Source organism: Schistocerca nitens, chromosome 6 (assembly GCF_023898315.1).
Source record: "Schistocerca nitens isolate TAMUIC-IGC-003100 chromosome 6, iqSchNite1.1, whole genome shotgun sequence".
NCBI classification, from domain to species: Eukaryota; Metazoa; Arthropoda; class Insecta; order Orthoptera; family Acrididae; genus Schistocerca; species Schistocerca nitens.
This window is the reverse complement of record NC_064619.1, coordinates 117,492,030-117,512,061: the sequence shown is the minus strand read 5'-3', so window position 1 is coordinate 117,512,061 and position 20,032 is coordinate 117,492,030. Positions and strand designations below refer to the sequence as shown.

General features: G+C 41.1%; 1 protein-coding gene across 1 annotated transcript in view; it reads right to left on the bottom strand.

Annotated features, from left to right (window-relative positions):
* LOC126262970 (uncharacterized) overlaps nt 1–20,032 on the bottom strand; it is an 82,482-nt gene that overhangs the window by 22,733 nt on the left and 39,717 nt on the right. The window contains exon 3 of the mRNA XM_049959920.1: nt 1,974–2,068. Within this exon, the coding sequence (XP_049815877.1) occupies nt 1,974–2,068 (95 nt within the window). The remainder of the gene's footprint in view (nt 1–1,973; nt 2,069–20,032) is intronic.

The window sequence follows — 20,032 nt, the reverse complement described above, 5'->3', positions numbered from 1 at the left end:
AGGCAGGATTCGAACCTGCGACCGTAGCGGTCGCTCGGTACCAGACTGTAGCGCCTAGAACCGCACGGCCACTCCGACCGGCGAAGGCGTACAGACATTCGATTCGCTTATCGGTATATGATCGGTGGCGGTGACACCATGACGACTTCTCTGTAGTTTAATTACCCCACGGGCCGGATTCCATACTTTGTCCAAATTAAAACGATTATCTCTATTTATTAAATTATTAGCTAATCTAATCTCTACAGCTTCCTTGAAGACAGATTCCCAAAAGGAAGAGGTGGATGTTAAAATCTTCACATCACTGTTATTCATGGAATGCCCTGTATCAATACAATGTTCGGCCACAGCTGACTTGTCTGGCTGTAATAAGCGTGTGTATCTTCGATGCTCCACTCCATTTACTATGGAAATAGAAAAAGACAGCTGCCTCCCCTTTCTGGATGTTGTCGTTCACCGTGAAGTTGATGGCACATTAGGAGATGCCGTATATCGGAAACCAACACACACGAATCTATATCTTCATGCCAGTTGCTGCCATAACCCTTCACAGACGATAGCGTCCTTAAGACCTTAGTGCATAGGGAGCACTGTTTATTCGATAAAGATAATTTGCAAGAAGAGCTCACATACCTCAAGAGCGTTTTTAAATCGAATGGATTTTCTCTGTAACAAATTCTTAGAGCATCCAATGCAAAACCTAGACTGCACGCATGTGATGGGGAAGAACATAGAAATTCCTTCAGATCTAGTGGATTTTTGCCCTATGTGGGTGCTCCTTCCTAGAAGATAGGCAGTATTCTTGAGAAACACTGTGTTAAGGTGATCTTCCGGCCCCACCAAGAAGGTTGTAGCTTTACTCGGCTCTGTGAAGGTCGATTTACAGCTTCGTAAAGTGGGTGTGTATGAGCTTCCTTTCGGAAATTGTGGAAAGTCGTGCATAGGTCAAACAACACGTACCGTTCATGAGAGATGTGTGGAGCATCGAAGATACACACGCTTATTACAGCCAGACAAGTCAGCTGTGGCCGAACATTGTATTGATACAGTGTATTCCATGAATTACCATGATGTGAAGATTTTAACATCCACCTCTTCCTTTTGGGAATCTGTCTTCAAGGAAGCTGTAGAGATTAGATTAGCTAATAATTTAATAAATAGAGATAATGGTTTTAATTTGGACAAAGCATGGAATCCGGCTCGTGGGGTAATTAAACTACAGAGAAGTCGTCATGGTGTCACCGCCGCCGATCATACACACATAAGCGAATCGAATGTCTGTATGCTTTCGCCACAGGCGGCGCATGTATAAGCGTATTTCGTTGCCGCCGACCAACATCTGTGACCCGCATGCGCAGTACCGCCGCGGTGGAGCATGTAAGGTATCTTGTCCTTCAGTCTTGTGACTGACGCTGAGGATGACCGAACGATACGCGACCGAAATATCAGCAGAGGAAATTTTATTTGCGCGGCTGCATGCCCGAAATTTAATGGGCTATACCGTATACACACTGGTATTCTTTCCCGCCCTGTCTGCTATTTCCCTGAGGGACTCCAATAACCATCTAACGTTGGAGCATCCAGTGAGTAACTAATATACCCAACAGCTGCACTTGTGTGGACTGGGTTGTCTTCTGGTCCAACAGGAGGGGCTTAGAAGTATTATCGACACTGGGTAGCACCTCGTACTTGTTGGTAAGGCATAAGGAGCCAAGCGTGCTGTGGATCCTCTTTTGCCTTCCGTTCCGTGATACGCGAACCGACCTCTGTCCGCCAATCACACTCGAGTACAGACGCTCCGATCAGAAGTCGCGTAGCGGAAGCCGCAGCGACAACCAGGTCACAGGGGGATTCTAACGCACTGAAAAGACCGTAAGAAACTCACTACCCACTGGTACCGTACCTGCCAAGCGCAGAGATGAACTCTGGAAAGTACTGTAGTTTTGCACGTGACTGTCAGAATAAGTACTTGCCTCGTCTTCTGGTCCTGCAACACTTGATACAGCAGAAAGTAACGCCTCCGAACATAAGGATGACTCCACTCACCGCGCCGGCTATCTCTGCCACCCTAAAACAAAAAATACATTGCCGCTTTGGAATACCACGAGAAAATATTCTACGAATGTGTGAGCTACATTTAATTTCAACCCATAGAATTCAAAAACTCCTTAATGTGAAGAACACCGAAATTTTCGTGCTAGGTGTGGCTAGAAAATAATGGGGCTGATGCTGTCACAGAGAAAGTAACGAAGCGAGAAAGAGGACGACCAATAGCTGCGAAGCGTGAAGTCTTCCCAGTCGGATACGGCATGTCTGGTGTCTGTAGACAAATCACTGTGACAGGAAAAATGATAAGTGAATAACTGACCAAAGAACTGTGGTGAAATTCCACATGATACTTGGAAAGCTACTGAAAACTATCCGTTGCTAAAATAATTGTACAGCGAAGACTGTTTATCACGTACGGGAGTTCTTGAGTGATTCAAGCGTTTCCGAGATGGCTTAAAAGACGCTGAAGATGATTCTGTCCCGGGATGCCCTTCAGCATAGAAAACGGATGACAATACTGAAAAATTAGGTCATCTTATCCGACCTGACCGTCGCTTGAGTAATAGATCGATTACTGATACCGTAGGGATTGACAAAGAATCCGTAAGACAAATTTTATATAACCAATTTAACATGAGAAAAGTGTGTGGGAAACTAGTGCTGAAAATTCTCACGATCGAGCGAAAAGAAGCTCGTGAAAATGTTTGTACCGACACTTCGAATACCACCAAAAATGATCCCGATTTCTTGGAATGATTGACAACAATTGACGAATCTTGATTTTTCACTTATGATCCAGAAACTAAACGCCAGTCCATGCATTGGAAGAGACTAACTTCGCCGACAGCAAGAAAAACTCGAATGAGCAAATAAAGATTATAGCGAATTTTTTTTTTTGTTTCGATATTCATAGAATCGTGTATCTTCACTGGATTCCTGAAGGTTAAACTATTAATCAGCGTTACTACAGGGATTTTTTTGCTCGACTCCGTGAAAAATAAAAAAAAAGATCCGAACTGAGAAAGAAGGGATCATGGGTTCTGCATCAGGAGAACACATCATCTCATACCACAATGTCTGTTAAGAGGTTTCTAGCGAAATACAGCATTCCTGTGTTAGACCGCGCCCCTTATTCACCTGACCCAGTACCATGTGACTTTTATCTACTCCCCGAGGTCTAATCTGCATTAAAAGGAACAAGATTTCAGTCCGTTAAAGCAGTAAAAGGAAAACGACACACGAAATCAAGGAATTCACTGTATCCATCAATGGAAAATTCGCATGGAGCGTTGTAGGGATGGAGGAGGGGAATATGATAAGGGTTACAGTAACCAAACATCTATGTTTTTGAAATAAAATGTTTTACAGTAATAGTACCATTATTTTGTTGCCACACAAATAATTTGGTCTTTAGTTGGAGAAGGAAACTATCGATACTACATTTCGTTTTAGTGTGATATTTCAAGTCATCATTACATCTGCATCTATATGGATACTCTGCAAATCACATTTAAGTGCCTGGCAGAGGGTTTATCGAACCCCTTCACAACAATTCTCTATTATTCCAATATTGTACAGCACGCGGAACAAACGAACACCTATATCTTTTCGTGCGAGCTCTCATTTCCCTTACTTTATTGTAGTGATCGTTTCTCCCTATGTAGGTCGGCGTCAACCAAATTTTTTCGTAATCTGAGGAGAAAGTTGGTGATTGAAATTTCGTGAGAAGATCCCGCCGCAACGAAGAACGCCTTTGTTTTAATGATGTCCACCTCAAATCCTGTATCAATTCAGTGACACTCTCTTCCCCAATTCGCGATAATACAAAACATCCTGCCCTTCTTTGAACATTCTCGATGTACACCGTCAATCCTATCTGGTAAGGATCCCACACCGCGCAGGAGTATTTTAAAAGAGGATGGATAAGCGTAATGTAGGCAGTCTCTTTAGTAGATCTGTTACATACTCTAAGTGTCCTGCCAATAAAACGCTGTCTTTGGTTATTTCCCCCTCCCCCCCCCCCCCCTCCCACATCATTTTCTGTGTGTCCCTTCCAATTTAAGTTGTTCGCAATTGTAATTTCTGGATATTTAACTGAATTTACGGCCTTTATATTCCATTGACCGATTTATAGTGTAACCGAAGTTCAACGGATTCCTTTTAGGACTCATGAGTATAGCCTCACACTTTTCGTTATTTAGAGTCAATTGACAATTTTTGCACCATATAGATATCTTTTCTAAATAGTTTTGGAATTCGTTTTGATCTTCTGATAAGTTTACTAGTCGATAAATGACAGCGTCATCTGCTAACAACCTAAGATGGCTGCTCAGGTTGCCTCCTAAATCGCCTTTATATAGGTAAGGAGCAGCAAAGCGCCTATAGCGCTATCAGAAATCACTTCTGTTTTACTCAAGGACTTTCCGTCAGTTACTACGAAATGTGACCTCTCTGCCATGAAAACATGAATCCAGTCACATAACTGAGACGATATTCCATAAGCACGCAATTTCACTACAAGGCGCTTGTGTCGTACAGTGTTAAAAGCCTTCTGGAAATCTAGAAACACAGAATCAATTTGAAATCCCTTATCAATAGCACTCAATACCTCGTTTGAGTAAAGAGCTAGTTGTGTTTCACAAGAACGATGTCTTCTAAATACGTATTGACCATGTGTCAATAGACCGTTTTCTTCGAGGTAATTCATAATGTTTGAACACAATATATGTTCTAAAATCCTGCCGCATATCGACATTAATGATATGGACCTGTAATTTTGTGGACTACTCCTACTACATTTCTTGAATATTGGTGTGGCCTGTGCAACTTTCCAGTCTTTGTGTAGAGATCCTTCGTCGAGCGAACGAACGTATACGACTTAAGTATGGAGCTAATGCATCAGCATACTCTGAAAGAAACCTGACTGGTATACAGCCTGGACCAGAAGGCTTGCTTTTGTTAAGTGATTTAAGTTGCTTCACTGCTCCAAGGGTATCTACTTCTACGTAACTCATGTTGGCAGCTGTTCTTGTTTCGAATTCTGGAACATTTACTTTGTCTTCTTTGATGAAGGTATTTCGGAAGGCTGTGTTTAGTAACTCTGCTTTGGCAGCACTGTCTTCGATAGTATTTCCATTCCCATCGCGCAGAGAAGGCATTGATTGTGTCTTGCCTCTAGCATACTTTACATACAACCAGAATATCTTTGGATTTTCTGCCAGTTTTCGAGACAAAGTTAGGATGTGGAAACTATTACAAGCGTCTCTCATCGAAGTAGGCGCTAAATTTCGAGTTTTTGTAAAAGATCACCAATCTTGGAGGTTTTGCGTCCGTATAAATTTGGAACGTTTTTCTCGTTGTTTCGTCAACAATGTTCTGACCCTTTTTGTGTACCAAGGAGGATCAGCCGCGTCGTTTGTTAATTTACTTGATATAAATCTCTCAGTTGTTGCCGATACTACTGTATATCTTTGAATTCAAGCCACATCTGGTCTAATAATGATTACTAACAAATATTATATTAAACACCTTCTCTCAAGTACTAGAGCAATGACAAGTTCTTCAGACTTAAAATTTCACAAATTTTGCTGCAGAGTTTCTACATTGCGCAAAATGGATTGTGTTGTATTTGTAACATTTTAAGGTATTCTCCCCCCAGTTGCTTCTTCAACGATGATTACCATTTAGATGAGAAAAAAACAGTGTATCTCTTTCGAAACAGTAATAAAAAATTGCAGTATTGCTGATATTTGATTTTATGCGCATAAGGCGGTGTCAAAGCTATAATTCTCTGTATTTGACCACGGCAATATCAGCAATATCGCAACTACCGGCAGTGAAAACCCGTATGTGAATAAAAATTTGGTCGTGAAAGATGGATAATGTTAATTATGATTTACATCATAACGGTAACTGGGTTACCTGACCCTATGAACCTCATTAATAAATATTTATTTTGTGCATTGTCTGAAAATTGGCGTGGTTTAGGTTATCGTAAGAAGGAAAGGAGACTGGAATTTGGTTTTCCTTCATACAATGATCGTCAGAAGTGTATTCGTTTTCTCAGTTTTGGGCTCTGCAAAAACGCCACACGTTACTGAATGGGATTCCTACAAACCTATCGTATGACACATGTACTCGAAGAAAAGATAAACAATAATTTGCAGTATTAAGTATTATATTATTTCAAGAAATAATTCCGAATGTTTCTAAAGTAGGATGGACAACTTCTGTACAGGAATAAAAAACATTGTGCCCAAGGAAGCCTTTCAGATTAAATTTGAAAATTTTTTCAATTTTTTTGTTCGTTGGGGCCCGCAGCGCAAAATATGTATTTTAATGAATGATTATTATGAATAATAGCCAGCTACACTGTTATGTAAATTGTTTTCATTTTATATGATACGCGACAAGTCCATTTCGGCATATAGCCATCATCAGTTGCTCTGTAGGCAATGGTCTTAATATAACTGAGCTGTGTTGCTGCTCACGTTGGTGCTGTTGGTAGGTTGGCATCGTGTAACAGGGATAGTGGCGTCTCGTTTTCTTTTTGTGTTTACTGGCGCCACTATGTTTGCTAGCGTTCTCTGTCTTCGAGTGGCAGCAGCAGCGGTTATCGATGTCTAGTACCGTGGTACTATCTTTGGAAGGATGTCAAGTGTTTTTCCGAGTCGGTTGTGCCGTGAGTTCGGTTGGGAGGTAGCAGCAGTGGGGTCCGGCAGTGCGAGGACATGCCAGGAGCGCTGGCGGCACGCAGGGACTGCCGGATCGAGGGGCTGTAGTTGCGAGGGCCACAACCTCTTTGCCCACCGGACCCGGAAGTTGCAGTTGAGTGAACATTAACCCAGTAGTGAAACGTCCACTACTTTGAGATCACGCCATTTGTTCGAACGTTGCTGCTCGCAGGGTCGCTGAGACGAAGAGCAACGAGTGGAATGTTTGGAGTCGGCGAAATTAGCTAGCCGTCCTACACTTCTTATTATTAATCATTTGAATTCCTTGTGTTATTATTGGTGAAGTTCAACCAGCGGTATTTTTCTGCCTAGTGGCCGCTAAGGCCCCAGTTACCTACCCTGGAGGTTAGCGTATTTTCGCGACAGTGTACCTTTCCTCTCTTTGCCACTGCTGTCCGGTAAGGAGTGTAGTTCCACAGCCTCCTCGATTGTGGTTCGGATATTTTTTTTCTTTTGGACTGCTTTGGTCGTAGTGGTTCCTTCTGCTTCTGGACTTTCTAAACACCGGATTCTAAAGACGCAGTGCTGTCCGCCGGTTCCTCCTTGTCTGGGTTATTCCATCGATCTTTTGGTTATCAGGCGTTTGGCAGATTTTACGAGAGTGTTGGTCTGCGTTTAAACTGTCACTAGTTTGAGTTGCCATCCAGTTAAGTGAATACAACTCTAGGTTGCCTGTCTTATCAGTTACGACGTTGAGTGACTTTCCCAGGCCGATCCTTGGAGCACTGTCTGAGGCCCACTTCTCTCTTGGTTTGATCAGATTGTGATGATTGTTTGTTTTAAAAAAATATTTTAGTATCTCTTGGAGAAGTTTAACTGTTTTTAAAAATTTGCTATCCAGGCCTTCAGCCGTTAAATTGTATTTTTGAGTTATTGTTATTGGGGCTTTCAGCTGACAAATAATTTTAATTTCTGGTCAATAAGGCCTTCAGCTGTGAGTGCAACTTGCTTAAGAATTTTTTATTAGACATTGTGTCTTAACAGTCAGATTTGATAATTGCAATTGGTTCCAAATAAAGTGTACGTGATTTTTTTTTAAAAAAAGAAGAAAACTGAGTAACCAACGTTAACTCAGTAAGGCCCCATCCACACCGAATCCTGCCTTTCCGTAAGTACCACGTTTCAATAACAGTATGTAATTACGACCAGGAAGAGCTATAATAAATCGTTAGGTGTTTTTGCCTTACATGTAACATCATTGCTGTCATGTCCTGTCCTTTTTCGAATTATTCCTTTATTCTTGGTATACACTGTACGGAGCACGAGAAATCCTCCACATTATGCAGAAGGGAACATTCATGAACATTCTTGAGGAAATAAAGATATATTCATATGCATATACCAACTCTACAAATTTACTAAATGAACAAACCTACCGAAAGCACAAAAAATACATAGAAAACTTTATTCACGTTATAAATTAGGAAAACGGGTAAAGTAATAAATCAGAGGCGATAAATACCACATGTCCATAGTAACAGCGATAACAACATGAAGAGAATAAAACAAAGACATAACACCAACGAAAGTCATAGACAATTACAAAATTATTACGAAAAAATTAAAAATGTAAAACAAAAATCGCCGGCCGCGGTGGCCGTGCGGTTCTGGCGCTGCAGTCCGGAACCGCGGGACTGCTACGGTCGCAGGTTCGAATCCTGCCACGGGCATGGGTGTGTGTGATGTCCTTAGGTTAGTTAGGTTTAAGTAGTTCTAAGTTCTAGGGGACTTATGACCTAAGATGTTGAGTCCCATAGTGCTCAGAGCCATTTTTTTCAAAACAAAAATCACAAATAAAACTAAAACAAACTCCAGGAAAAACATAATTGAAACCTAACCTATAAAAATGATAAAAATAACTGAATTTCACTCATCACTTGTTTATAATGTTAACTGTGTAAACATGTAATATCGCTGATCCTCTGTCATCCAAGCTGTCAGAAAAGTATCATACATGGAAACCAATTAAAATCCGATATACATCTCAGTGTACGCTAGGACAAAATAATGGTTCTATAAAGAACAGGACATGAGAGCAACGATGTTACATATATGGTAAAAACACCTAACGATGTATTACAGCTTTTCAGATCATTGTTACAGACCATTATACAAAGATCATATCTTACTTATGTATTTACAGAGCACCTGGTGATGGCAATATGCCGCAATGGGCTCATCGTGAATGATATAAGCTGTTGTTGTTGTTGTGGTCTTCAGTCCTGAGACTGGTTTGATGCAGCTCTCCATGCTACTCTATCCTGTGCAAGCTTCTTCATCTCCCAGTACCTACTGCAACCTACATCCTTCTGAATCTGCTTAGTGTATTGATCTCTTGGTCTCCCTCTACGATTTTTACCCTCCACGCTGCCCTCCAATGCTAAATTTGTGATCCCTTGATGCCTCAAAACATGTCCTACCAACCGATCCCTTCTTCTAGTCAAGTTGTGCCACAAACTTCTCTTCTCTCCAATCCTATTCAATACCTCCTCATTAGTTACGTGATCTACCCACCTTATCTTCAGCATTCTTCTGTAGCACCACATTTCGAAAGCTTCTATTCTCTTCTTGTCCAAACTAGTTATCGTCCATGTCTCACTTCCATACATGGCTACACTCCATACAAATACTTTCAGAAACGACTTCCTGACACCTAAATCTATACTCGATGTTAACAAATTTCTCTTCTTGAGAAACGCTTTCCTTGCCATTGCCAGTCTACATTTTATATCCTCTCTACTTCGACCATCATCGGTTATTTTACTCCCTAAATAGCAAAACTCTTTTACTACTTTAAGTGTCTCATTTCCTAGTCTAATTCCCTCAGCATCACCCGACTTAATTTGACTACATTCCATTATCCTCGTTTTGCTTTTGTTGATGTTCATCTTATATCCTCCTTTCAAGACACTGTCCATTCCGTTCAACTGCTCTTCCAAGTCCTTTGCTGTCTCTGACAGAATTACAATGTCATCGGCGAACCTCAAAGTTTTTACTTCTTCTCCATGAATTTTAATACCTACTCCGAATTTTTCTTTTGTTTCCTTTACTGCTTGCTCAATATACAGATTGAATAACATCGGGGAGAGGCTACAACCCTGTCTCACTCCTTTCCCAACCACTGCTTCCCTTTCATGCCCCTCGACTCTTATAACTGCCATCTGGTTTCTGTACAAATTGTAAATAGCCTTTCGCTCCCTGTATTTTACCCCTGCCACCTTCAGAATTTGAAAGAGAGTATTCCAGTCAACATTGTCAAAAGCTTTCTCTAAGTCTACAAATGCTAGAAATGTAGGTTTGCCTTTTCTTAATCTTTCTTCCAAGATAAGTCGTAAGGTCAGTATTGCCTCACGTGTTCCAACATTCCTACGGAATCCAAACTGTTCTTCCCCGAGGTCAGCTTCTACCAGTTTTTCCATTCGTCTGTAAAGAATTCGCGTTAGTATTTTGCAGCTGTGACTTATTAAACTGATAGTTCGGTAATTTTCACATCTGTCAACACCTGCTTTCTTTGGGATTGGAATTATTATATTCTTCTTGAAGTCTGAGGGTATTTCGCCTGTCTCATACATCGTGCTCACCAGATGGTAGAGTTTTGTCATGACTGGCTCTCCCGAAGCCATCAGTAGTTCTAGTGGAATGTTGTCTACTCCCGGGGCCTTGTTTCGACTCAGGTCTTTCAGTGCTCTGTCAAACTCTTCACGCAGTATCTTATCTCCCATTTCGTCTTCATCTACATCCTCTTCCATTTCCATAATATTGTCCTCAAGTACATCACCCTTGTATAAGCTATAAACAATTAACACAGCAGTGCAGCTGGCTGTTATTCATAATAGTTTAACTTTTTTGCTTATATGTTTCATTTCTATTGAAGACCGACATACAGAAAAAGGAACGTTTCTACGCTAAATTTAATGGAGTATTATCAAGTGTAGACTGTTCCCCTTGCTAGCATTCACGTATTGAATGTTGCCGGTTCTTATGAATTTACAGATCTTCTTAGATAAGAATTTATATTGGAATACATGTACTGAACAGTATGGCTACCAAAGTTCGCAAACTAACACTTCATATCGTTTTGACACTATTTTTTTTTCTTGATAAAGGACATCCTTTGCCAGAATGTAATTACGTAGCGCACATTAAGTTGAAAGTAACAACCTTATAAAGCTTTCGCCGTCGATGTCAGTGACGGTGTAGATTATTCCGTGCGTGAAATCAGCAATAATAAGTTCCTGCTTTGGTCATAAATGAAAGATTTCCTAGAAAGTTTCTCATCCAACTTCAGTCGCAAAATTTTTAAAATATTTGCATTCAGTAAGTATTTGATGATGAAGTTTATCTGTCAGTGCCCCTCCATTGACTACATGCAGTTAGCAACGCCCATCTTTGCAACGGGATATTTCGCAATTTAGGCAGATGTAGCAGGCAGTGAACGATCTGTGAGCTTTCGGATGGCCGGCCGGCGTGGCCGTGCGGTTAAAGGCGCTTCAGTCTGGAACCGCGTGACCGCTACGGTCGCAGGTTCGAATCCTGCCTCGGGCATGGATGTGTGTGATGTCCTTAGGTTAGTTAGGTTTAATTAGTTCTAAGTTCTAGGCGACTGATGACCTCAGAAGTTGAGTCGCATAGTGCTCAGAGCCATTTGAACCATTTGAGCTTTCGGATGGAGATACGGGGAATTTGATCTTCTTTTTTAATTTGAAGTAAATGAGGGAAGACTGTCAGAAAGGCTTTGCCAGGGCACTATTTAGAAAGCATCTACAAGTAGGCACACCGATTAAGTAATATTTTACACACTGGAAGGGCTTTACTGCTTACAACCAACATCCTATGTTTTTTTCAATAAGTGAAAATAAAATTTCGTTAATATTTAGTTACATTCAGGTAGGCTGCCCCCAACAATGCCATTTCTTCAGAAAATCACCAAAATACTTTTCTTCCTGAAACATTTAGGCATTAGCAAAGGCGGATTAAGAACTTATTGCGCGAAAAACGGTGTACATTGTATTTTTTTGCGGTTACTTTTCAATTTGTTTTCCCTAATCCTCATATTTTCTAAACCATTTACACTACATTATACACTGAAGAGCCAAAGAAACTGGTACAAGTGCCTAGTGCCAAATACCGCGTGGGTCGCCGCCAGCACGCTGAAGTGTCACAACACGACGTGACATGGACTCGACTAGTGTGAAGTAGTGCTTGGGGGAACTGACACCATGAATCTTGTAGGGGTGCCCATAAATCCGTAAGAGTACGAGGGGGTGGAGATTTCTTCTGAACAGCATATAGCAAGGCATCCCAGATATGCTCAACAATGTCCATGTCTGGCAAGTGTTTAAACTCAGAAGAGTGTTGCTGGAGACACTCTGTAGCAATTCTGGACGTGTGCGGTGTTGCATTGACTTGCTTTTATGTATTTAATAAAATTGCAGCCAAATGGCGATATACAGTTACTTTGCATAACACTTTACATTCACATATACATTTTACATTTTTGCTTATTCATTTACAGATTTCACTCTTTTACTTCACAGTTGTATGTGATATCGTTCACAGGCTCCATTGTGGTTCACACACACATATTGTGGTTGGTCGTGATAAGTTTTGTTTTTGCAAATTAGATGGTGAAAGCCGTGAATATATAATCTAGTTACGACATTCCGCTGTTCGAAGTTTGGTGCTGTCCATGAACGGTTCGTCATTGCTTCGGTGCCATAGAACTCCGGCCATACTTTTTCTCGTTTATCCTCCATGATCTTCAGTTGATTTCTGGAAGCCATGGTGTGTGGCATCATATATCGAAGTTTGATGTCTTCAATTAGGAATGTCTCTCTCGATAGCAGGTACACTAGTTTAGATTTTGTTGTCTTTGAGAGACCTAGTGTACTTTTTAGATAAGTAGATTTTATCTTTTCTAGTGTTTCTAGATTTTTTCCGTCAGGTGGTCGCATATAACATCCATCCCATAGGCCAGGATTGGAAAGATTTTTGCGATGAATTATTTCATGGCCGTTTTTAGACTGAGTAGGCGGCATGTTTTTGATGTCCTATATTGCTATTATTGCTTGGGCTGCACGTTCTGTTGTATGTTTTGTGAAGCATTTGGCTGTTGGTTGCAATGTCACCCCTAGATATTTAAAGTCTGGTGAGATTTTTATTTTTCGTCCTCTGATGTTGATTTCCGCATTCTTGAGTGTTTTGCCTCCTTTTCTGACAGTCACCATTTCTGTCGTTGTTATGTTTATGTGTAATTTGTGTTCACTGCACCATTTATCTACTTTCTTAATGATTTCCGCAGCTTCTGTATATCCGTAGATCCTACGGCTATGTTGTCAGCGTATGCATATATGTATACATCTTCTTCATTTTCTCCAATTCGCAGTACTTCTTCAGTGGCAGGAATGTACAGCAAAGGGCTCATTGGGTCACCCTGTAAGACTCCGTTCGATTGCAGAATGAGGTTCGAAAAAGAGAGGTTGTCTGATATTGTGACTAAGTTGTATTCGAGGACTGACTTGATTATTCTTGCCCATACGCTATCTTCTCCCATTGTGTTTTCCAGTTTCCTGAATATGAGATCTCTTTCCAGTAGATCAAAGGCTTTGGTAAAGTCTATGAACACTGTGTAGAACATTTGTTTCTTTTGTAGCGCTTTGTCGATGTTGTTTAGAAGATGCATGACTGCCGTAGGTGTTGATCTTCCAGATCTGAAGCCCATTTGTCGTTCTTAGAGGTGACTCTCCACACAGGCTTTGATTTTTTGTGTAGTTATCTTTGAAAACATCTTGAACTGAGAATTTTCCAGGACTATGCCTCTGTACTTGTTTCTGCCCGTTGGGTCTCCTCTATCTTTGCAGAGAACTTTTATTATCGAGTGCCTCCATTGGGTCGGAATTCTTCCAAGTTCCAGGCAAATGTTGAATAGTTTGATCCATACGTGCTGGAGAGCCTCTTTCGCATCTTTTACATGTTCATTATATATATTATCGGGTCCTGCTGCTTTCTTGTTCTTCGGTGTTTTTATTACTTCTTTTACAACTTCTTCATTTAGAGGTTCCCATACATTGTCTTTTTCCTTTGTTTGATGTTGTTTCTTTTTCTTCGGGAGTGTTTTGATTCCTCGTTTGTTAAGTATCTTACAGAGGTGGTCTTCCCATTCCTTCATGTCTATATTTGGTGTATGAGCCAATCTTGCTGGTCTTGCTGCTATGTATGGGTCTTTCTCTGCTTCATACGCTTCTCTTTTTGCCTCTCTTTCTATGTATTCTCTTTTATTATCTTTTATTAGTTTTTTGTAGATTCTCCTCTCTTCTGCATATAGTTTGGATGTTTCCTCGTCGTGCTGGTTTCTTAATCTGTGGAGCATTATTACGAGGGCAGTTCAATAAGTAATGCAACACATTCTTTTTCTCGGCCAATTTTGGTTGAAAAAACCGGAAATTTCTTGTGGAATATTTTCAAACATTCCCGCTTCGTCTCGTGTAGTTTCATTGACTTCCGACAGGTGGCAGCGCTGTACGGAGCTGTTAAAATGGCGTCTGTAACGGATGTGCGTTGCAAACAACGGGCAGTGATCGAGTTTCTTTTGGCGGAAAACCAGGGCATCTCAGATATTCATAGGCGCTTGGAGAATGTCTACGGTGATCTGGCAGTGGACAAAAGCACGGTGAGTCGTTGGGCAAAGCGTGTGTCATCATCGCCGCAAGGTCAAGCAAGACTGTCTGATCTCCCGCGTGCGGGCCGGCCGTGCACAGCTGTGACTCCTGCAATGACGGAGCGTGCGAACACACTCGTTCGAGATGATCGACGGATCACCATCAAACAACTCTGTGCTCAACTTGACATCTCTGTTGGTAGTGCTGTCACAATTGTTCACCAGTTGGGATATTCAAAGGTTTGTTTCCGCTGGGTCCCTCGTTGTCTAACCGAACACCATAAAGAGCAAAGGAGAACCATCTGTGCGGAATTGCTTGCTCGTCATGTGGCTGAGGGTGACAATTTCTTGTCAAAGATTGTTACAGGCGATGAAACATGGGTTCATCACTTCGAACCTGAAACAAAACGGCAATCAATGGAGTGGCGCCACACCCACTCCCCTACCAAGAAAAAGTTCAAAGCCATACCCTCAGCCGGTAAAGTCATGGTTACAGTATTCTGGGACGCTGAAGGGGTTATTCTGTTCGATGTCCTTCCCCATGGTCAAACGATCAACTCTGAAGTGTATTGTGCTACTCTTCAGAAATTGAAGAAACGACTTCAGCGTGTTCGTAGGCACAAAAATCAGAACGAATTTCTCCTTCTTCATGACAACGCAAGACCTCACACAAGTCTTCGCACCCGAGAGGAGCTCACAAAACTTCAGTGGACTGTTCTTCCTCATGCACCCTACAGCCCCGATCTCGCACCGTCGGATTTCCATATGTTTGGCCCAATGAAGGACGCAATCCGTGGGAGGCACTACGCGGATGATGAAGAAGTTATTGATGCAGTACGACGTTGGCTCCGACATCGACCAGTGGAATGGTACCGTGCAGGCATACAGGCCCTCATTTCAAGGTAGCGTAAGGCCGTAGCATTGAATGGAGATTACGTTGAAAAATAGTGTTGTGTAGCTAAAAGATTGGGGAATAACCTGGTGTATTTCAATGCTGAATAAATCAACCCCTGTTTCAGAAAAAAAAAATGTGTTGCATTACTTATTGAACTGCCCTCGTAAAACAGCGTTCCTTTTGCTGTCGCATTCAGCATCGAACCATCTTTTTACCGTCCTTGTTTTTGGATTTGTTTGCATCACTGAATTTTTTAGGAGGTCTTCTATTTGGTCTGTTGCTTTTTCAAGGGTTCTTTCCTCTATTAAAGTTTCTATTTGTGTTATTTGTTCTTGCTGGTTTGTTAATTTTTCTTTATCTATTTTTCTTTGTGTGATTTGGTGGGTCTTTCTTGCTGGTGGTAACGTGACGTTATTTATTTTTATCTTCATTGGAATGTGCTTTCGTATAGGAGTGATGGGGTCATGTCATATTGGTTGAATACTTCCTTTTATTTCCCCTTCTGCGAATGAATGGTGCTTTTTCCATTGTGGCATATAAGTGAAAGCATCTACTTCTAGGGTTTCAATGACTAGTCTTGCTTTATAGTTCTCCGTGTCTATTCGCAGTTGAGATCGCCTGCAATAATGGTGGGTTTGCTGTCGCATTGTTAGAAGAGTGTGACTATTTCGTCAATTATTTCTACAGCATTTGTGTGCGGTTTAAAACAGGCTGCAATTATATTTATGTTTGCTGCTTCTACTACCATAATATTTTCTTGTTTTATGATTTTTTTGGTGGGGGTCATCCAGTGTTTCAGTAGGATAGATATGCCTCCCACGGATCGTCCTCTTTCTCCCTTCTTTGCCATTAGGTGAAAGTTGTAGAAATCTTTATGTTGCCCGTTGTCTATCAGGAAGGTTTCTGTTAGAATTGTAAGATCCGAGTTTTGCAGAATTGACCAAGTCTGTCGAAATGCGCAACTGACATGAATGGATATAGATGATCAGACAGAATGCTTACGTACATGTCGCCTGACAGAGTCTTATCTAGACGTATCAGGTGTCCCATATCACTCCGGCTGCACACGCACCAACTATTATAGAGACTCCACCAGCTTGAACAGTCCCCTGCTGACATGCAGGGTCCATGGATTCATGAGGTAGTCTCCATACCCGTACAGGTTCATCCGCTCGATACAATTTGAAACGAGACTCGTCCGCCCAGGCAACATGTTTTCTGTCATCAACTATCCAGCGTCAGTGTTGACAGGCCGATGCGAGGCGTAAAGCTTTGTGTCGTGCAGTCATCAAGGGTACACGAGTGGGTGTTTGGCTCCGAAAGCCCGTATCGATGTTGTGTCGTTGGATGGTTCGCACGCTAACACTTGTTTATGGCCCAGCATTGAAATCTGCAGCAATTTGAGGAAGGGTTGCACGTCTGTCACATTGAACGATTCTTTTCAGTCGTCGTTGGTCCCGTTCTTGAAGGATCTTTTTCCGGCCGCAGTGATGTCGGAGATCTGATGCTTTACCGGATTCCTGATATTCACAGTACACTCATGGAATGGTCGTACTGGGAAATCTCCACTTCATCGGTACTCGGAGATACTGTGTCTCATCCCTCGTGTGCCGACTATATCTCCACGTTCAAACTCACTTAAATCTTGATAACCTGCCATTGTAGCAGTAGTAGCCGAGCTAACAACTGCACGAGACACTTGTCTTATATACGAGGTGTGGCTAGAAAAAAACCGGACTAGTACTGGTGAAACAATAAAACGAATGCAATAAGGCTGAACGTCGCGTGGCCTCTCACGTGACTCTCGCTCCGCCTACTGCTCGAGTTTCATCTGCCTCCTGCACTCAGTCTGCCCGTGGCGTCTGTTTTAAGTAGTTGACGTTTTGTCTGTGCGTCGGAAAATGTTGAGTGTACAGAAAGAACAGCGTGTTAACATCAAATTTTGTTTCAAACTAGGAAAATCTGCAAGTGAAACGTTTGTAATGTTACAACAAGTGTATGGCGATGATTGTTTATCGCGAACACAAGTGTTTGAGTGGTTTAAACGATTTAAAGATGGCCGCGAAGACACCAGTGATGACACTCGCACTGGCAGACCATTGTCAGCAAAAACTGATGCAAACATTGAAAAAATCGGTAAACTTGTTCGACAAGATCGCCGTTTAACAATCAGAGCAGTGTCTGAGTTAACAGGAGTTGACAAGGAAAGTGTTAGGCAGATTCTTCATGAAAGTTTCAACATGAACAAAGTGTGTTCAAAAATGGTTCCAAAGTGTCTCACAATTGAACAGAAGGAACGCCGAAGAATGATTTGTTCTGACATCCTGGAAAACATTGAAAGTGATCCCACCTTCTTACAAAATGTTATTACTTGCGATGAATCGTGGTTTTTTACTTACGATCCCGAAACTAAACGCCAATCTATGCATTGGAAAACTCCTGGTTCTCCACGACAAAAAAAAGCACGAATGTCAAAATCGAAATTCAAGGCAATGGTGATTGTTTTTTTTGATATCAGGGGGTTGTGCACATTGATTGGGTACCAGAGGGACAAACAGTGAATCAGCATTACTACATTAGCGTCCCGGCTACCCTACGTGAGCGAGTACGGAGAAAACGGAACGATTTGTGGAGAAAAAAGTCATGGATCCTTCACCAAGACAATGCCCAGCTCACAGTGCGTTGTCAGTGAAGACGTTTTTGGCAAAACACAACATTCCCATCTTAGATCATCCACCCTACTCACCTGATTTGGCCCCCTGTGACTTTTTTCTTTTCCCTAAAGTCAAGTCAGCTTTGAAAGGAACTAGATTTGAGACTGTTGAAGCAGTAAAAGAAAAAGCGACGGAAGTAATGTATGGACTTACCGAAAATGATCTGCAGCATTGCTATGAACAGTGGAAAATTCGTATGGAGCGGTGTAGAGACCGAGGAGGAGAGTACATTGAAGGAGATAACATGAAATTGTAAATAATTGTAAATAAATGTTTTTTCCAGCATCAGTCCGGTTTTTTTCTAGCCGCACCTCGTAGTCGTTGCCGACCGCAGCGTCGTATTCTGCGTGGGTTGCATATCTTTGTATTTGAATACGCATGCTTGTACCAGTTTCTCTGGCACTTCAATGTATGTCTCTCATAATGACTTTTGTGTCTTCTACGTATAAATAAATACTCCAACAAAACTTTTATTCATTAGGGATATGGAACATTGGGACTGTGATGCACATTAACTTGAGTTGCCATTTTCTGTATGTTTTGATTGTACCTTTTACCTGGCTGGTTAGTGAAATAAGACATTTATATTTTATGGAATTGAAGCACTGCGGATATGACGTTTTAATCAGTTGCCATGTATAGTGATTTATAAATAACGTGACAAAAAAAAAGTGATGGACCAAGAAGGCGGCAGTGTCTCCCGCTTTACACAATCACACAAGTGAGGAGAAAACTAAGGTGTTGAACTGTTCGTTTCCAAGAATAGCATGCGAAGAACAAAAGTTTCTGAACTTAGTAGTTAGAGCAGCTTATTAACACGTTTCTTCCACTTCAAGTTTTCATCATCATGAAATCCAAAAATGTGCAGTTTCTGTTCACGTATTGCATTAATTAATTCGGCGATTATTATTTTTATTTTATTTTATTTTATTTTATTTTTTTTTGTGGAGAACTTAATGTGACTCCCCAGCAAAAGTAGCAGATATAAAATTTGACCATGTCATTTCTGTGTTGTTTATTACGTCATGTAAACACACACTGCAACTGTCAGTACAATACGTCATTCAATATGGAGGCCAGGAATGACGTATTGCCAAACTATCTGTAGCAGCGCAAGTATTTGTACATCACTCTCAACTGCTAATACACATCGGTTCGCACACTGACCGAACTGTTGCTGTCTGTAAGATATGTCAGTTTCTAAGCAACACAAATACTAGGTAGTGGCGAGTTTCACATATAAATAAAATAAAGTAAAAATGAATGATATCCATCGCAAAATATTTGTTCTTTAGCAGTTAAATCAATCTACAATAGTTTAAGTGGTCTACGTCTGGTCCCAGAGGCTATAACAGAAACTGACGTTTTATAATTTTGTTCTCATCTAACAAGTTTTCCTATGTTTCTTCATCGAAATCTTACAGAATGCTTAAACTATAGAAAGTTGTGTTCTCATGTAATAACCATACTTGCTTTAAGGGGCTCCGGAAAGACTCAAAATCATGAAAAGTTCAATTTTTACTTTTTTGCGTTTTCTGAATCTGCAGACTATTACCTTTTAATAGATATATAATTCATTCAATTCCGAAGACTACAACAATTTTAAATTTTTTTTGAAATGTGTTCTACATGGGCAGTAACTGCAACTGAAGAAAATGGTAGCAAAATCTACGAACACAACAACGAGCGATGCTTGCTTTAGACAAGGAACGCCTTCGGGCTGCAGACAGGGCTGTAAAGAGTCTAGAAATACAAGCAAGAGTAAACAGTAGGAGGAACAAGAGGAAGCTGGAGGAGGAGTTTGCAGAGGATGAAGATAATCCATCCTATGGACCTGGAATGCACTAAAAAGTTAATCCAATCTTTGTCGCTGGATTCCCAAAACTTTTATTTTCTCATACTAATTACATGTTTTCTAAGGATCTTCCACACATATTTGTTTCAAACTTTCAGTAAATGTTACACAGTACCTTCTGCATAATTT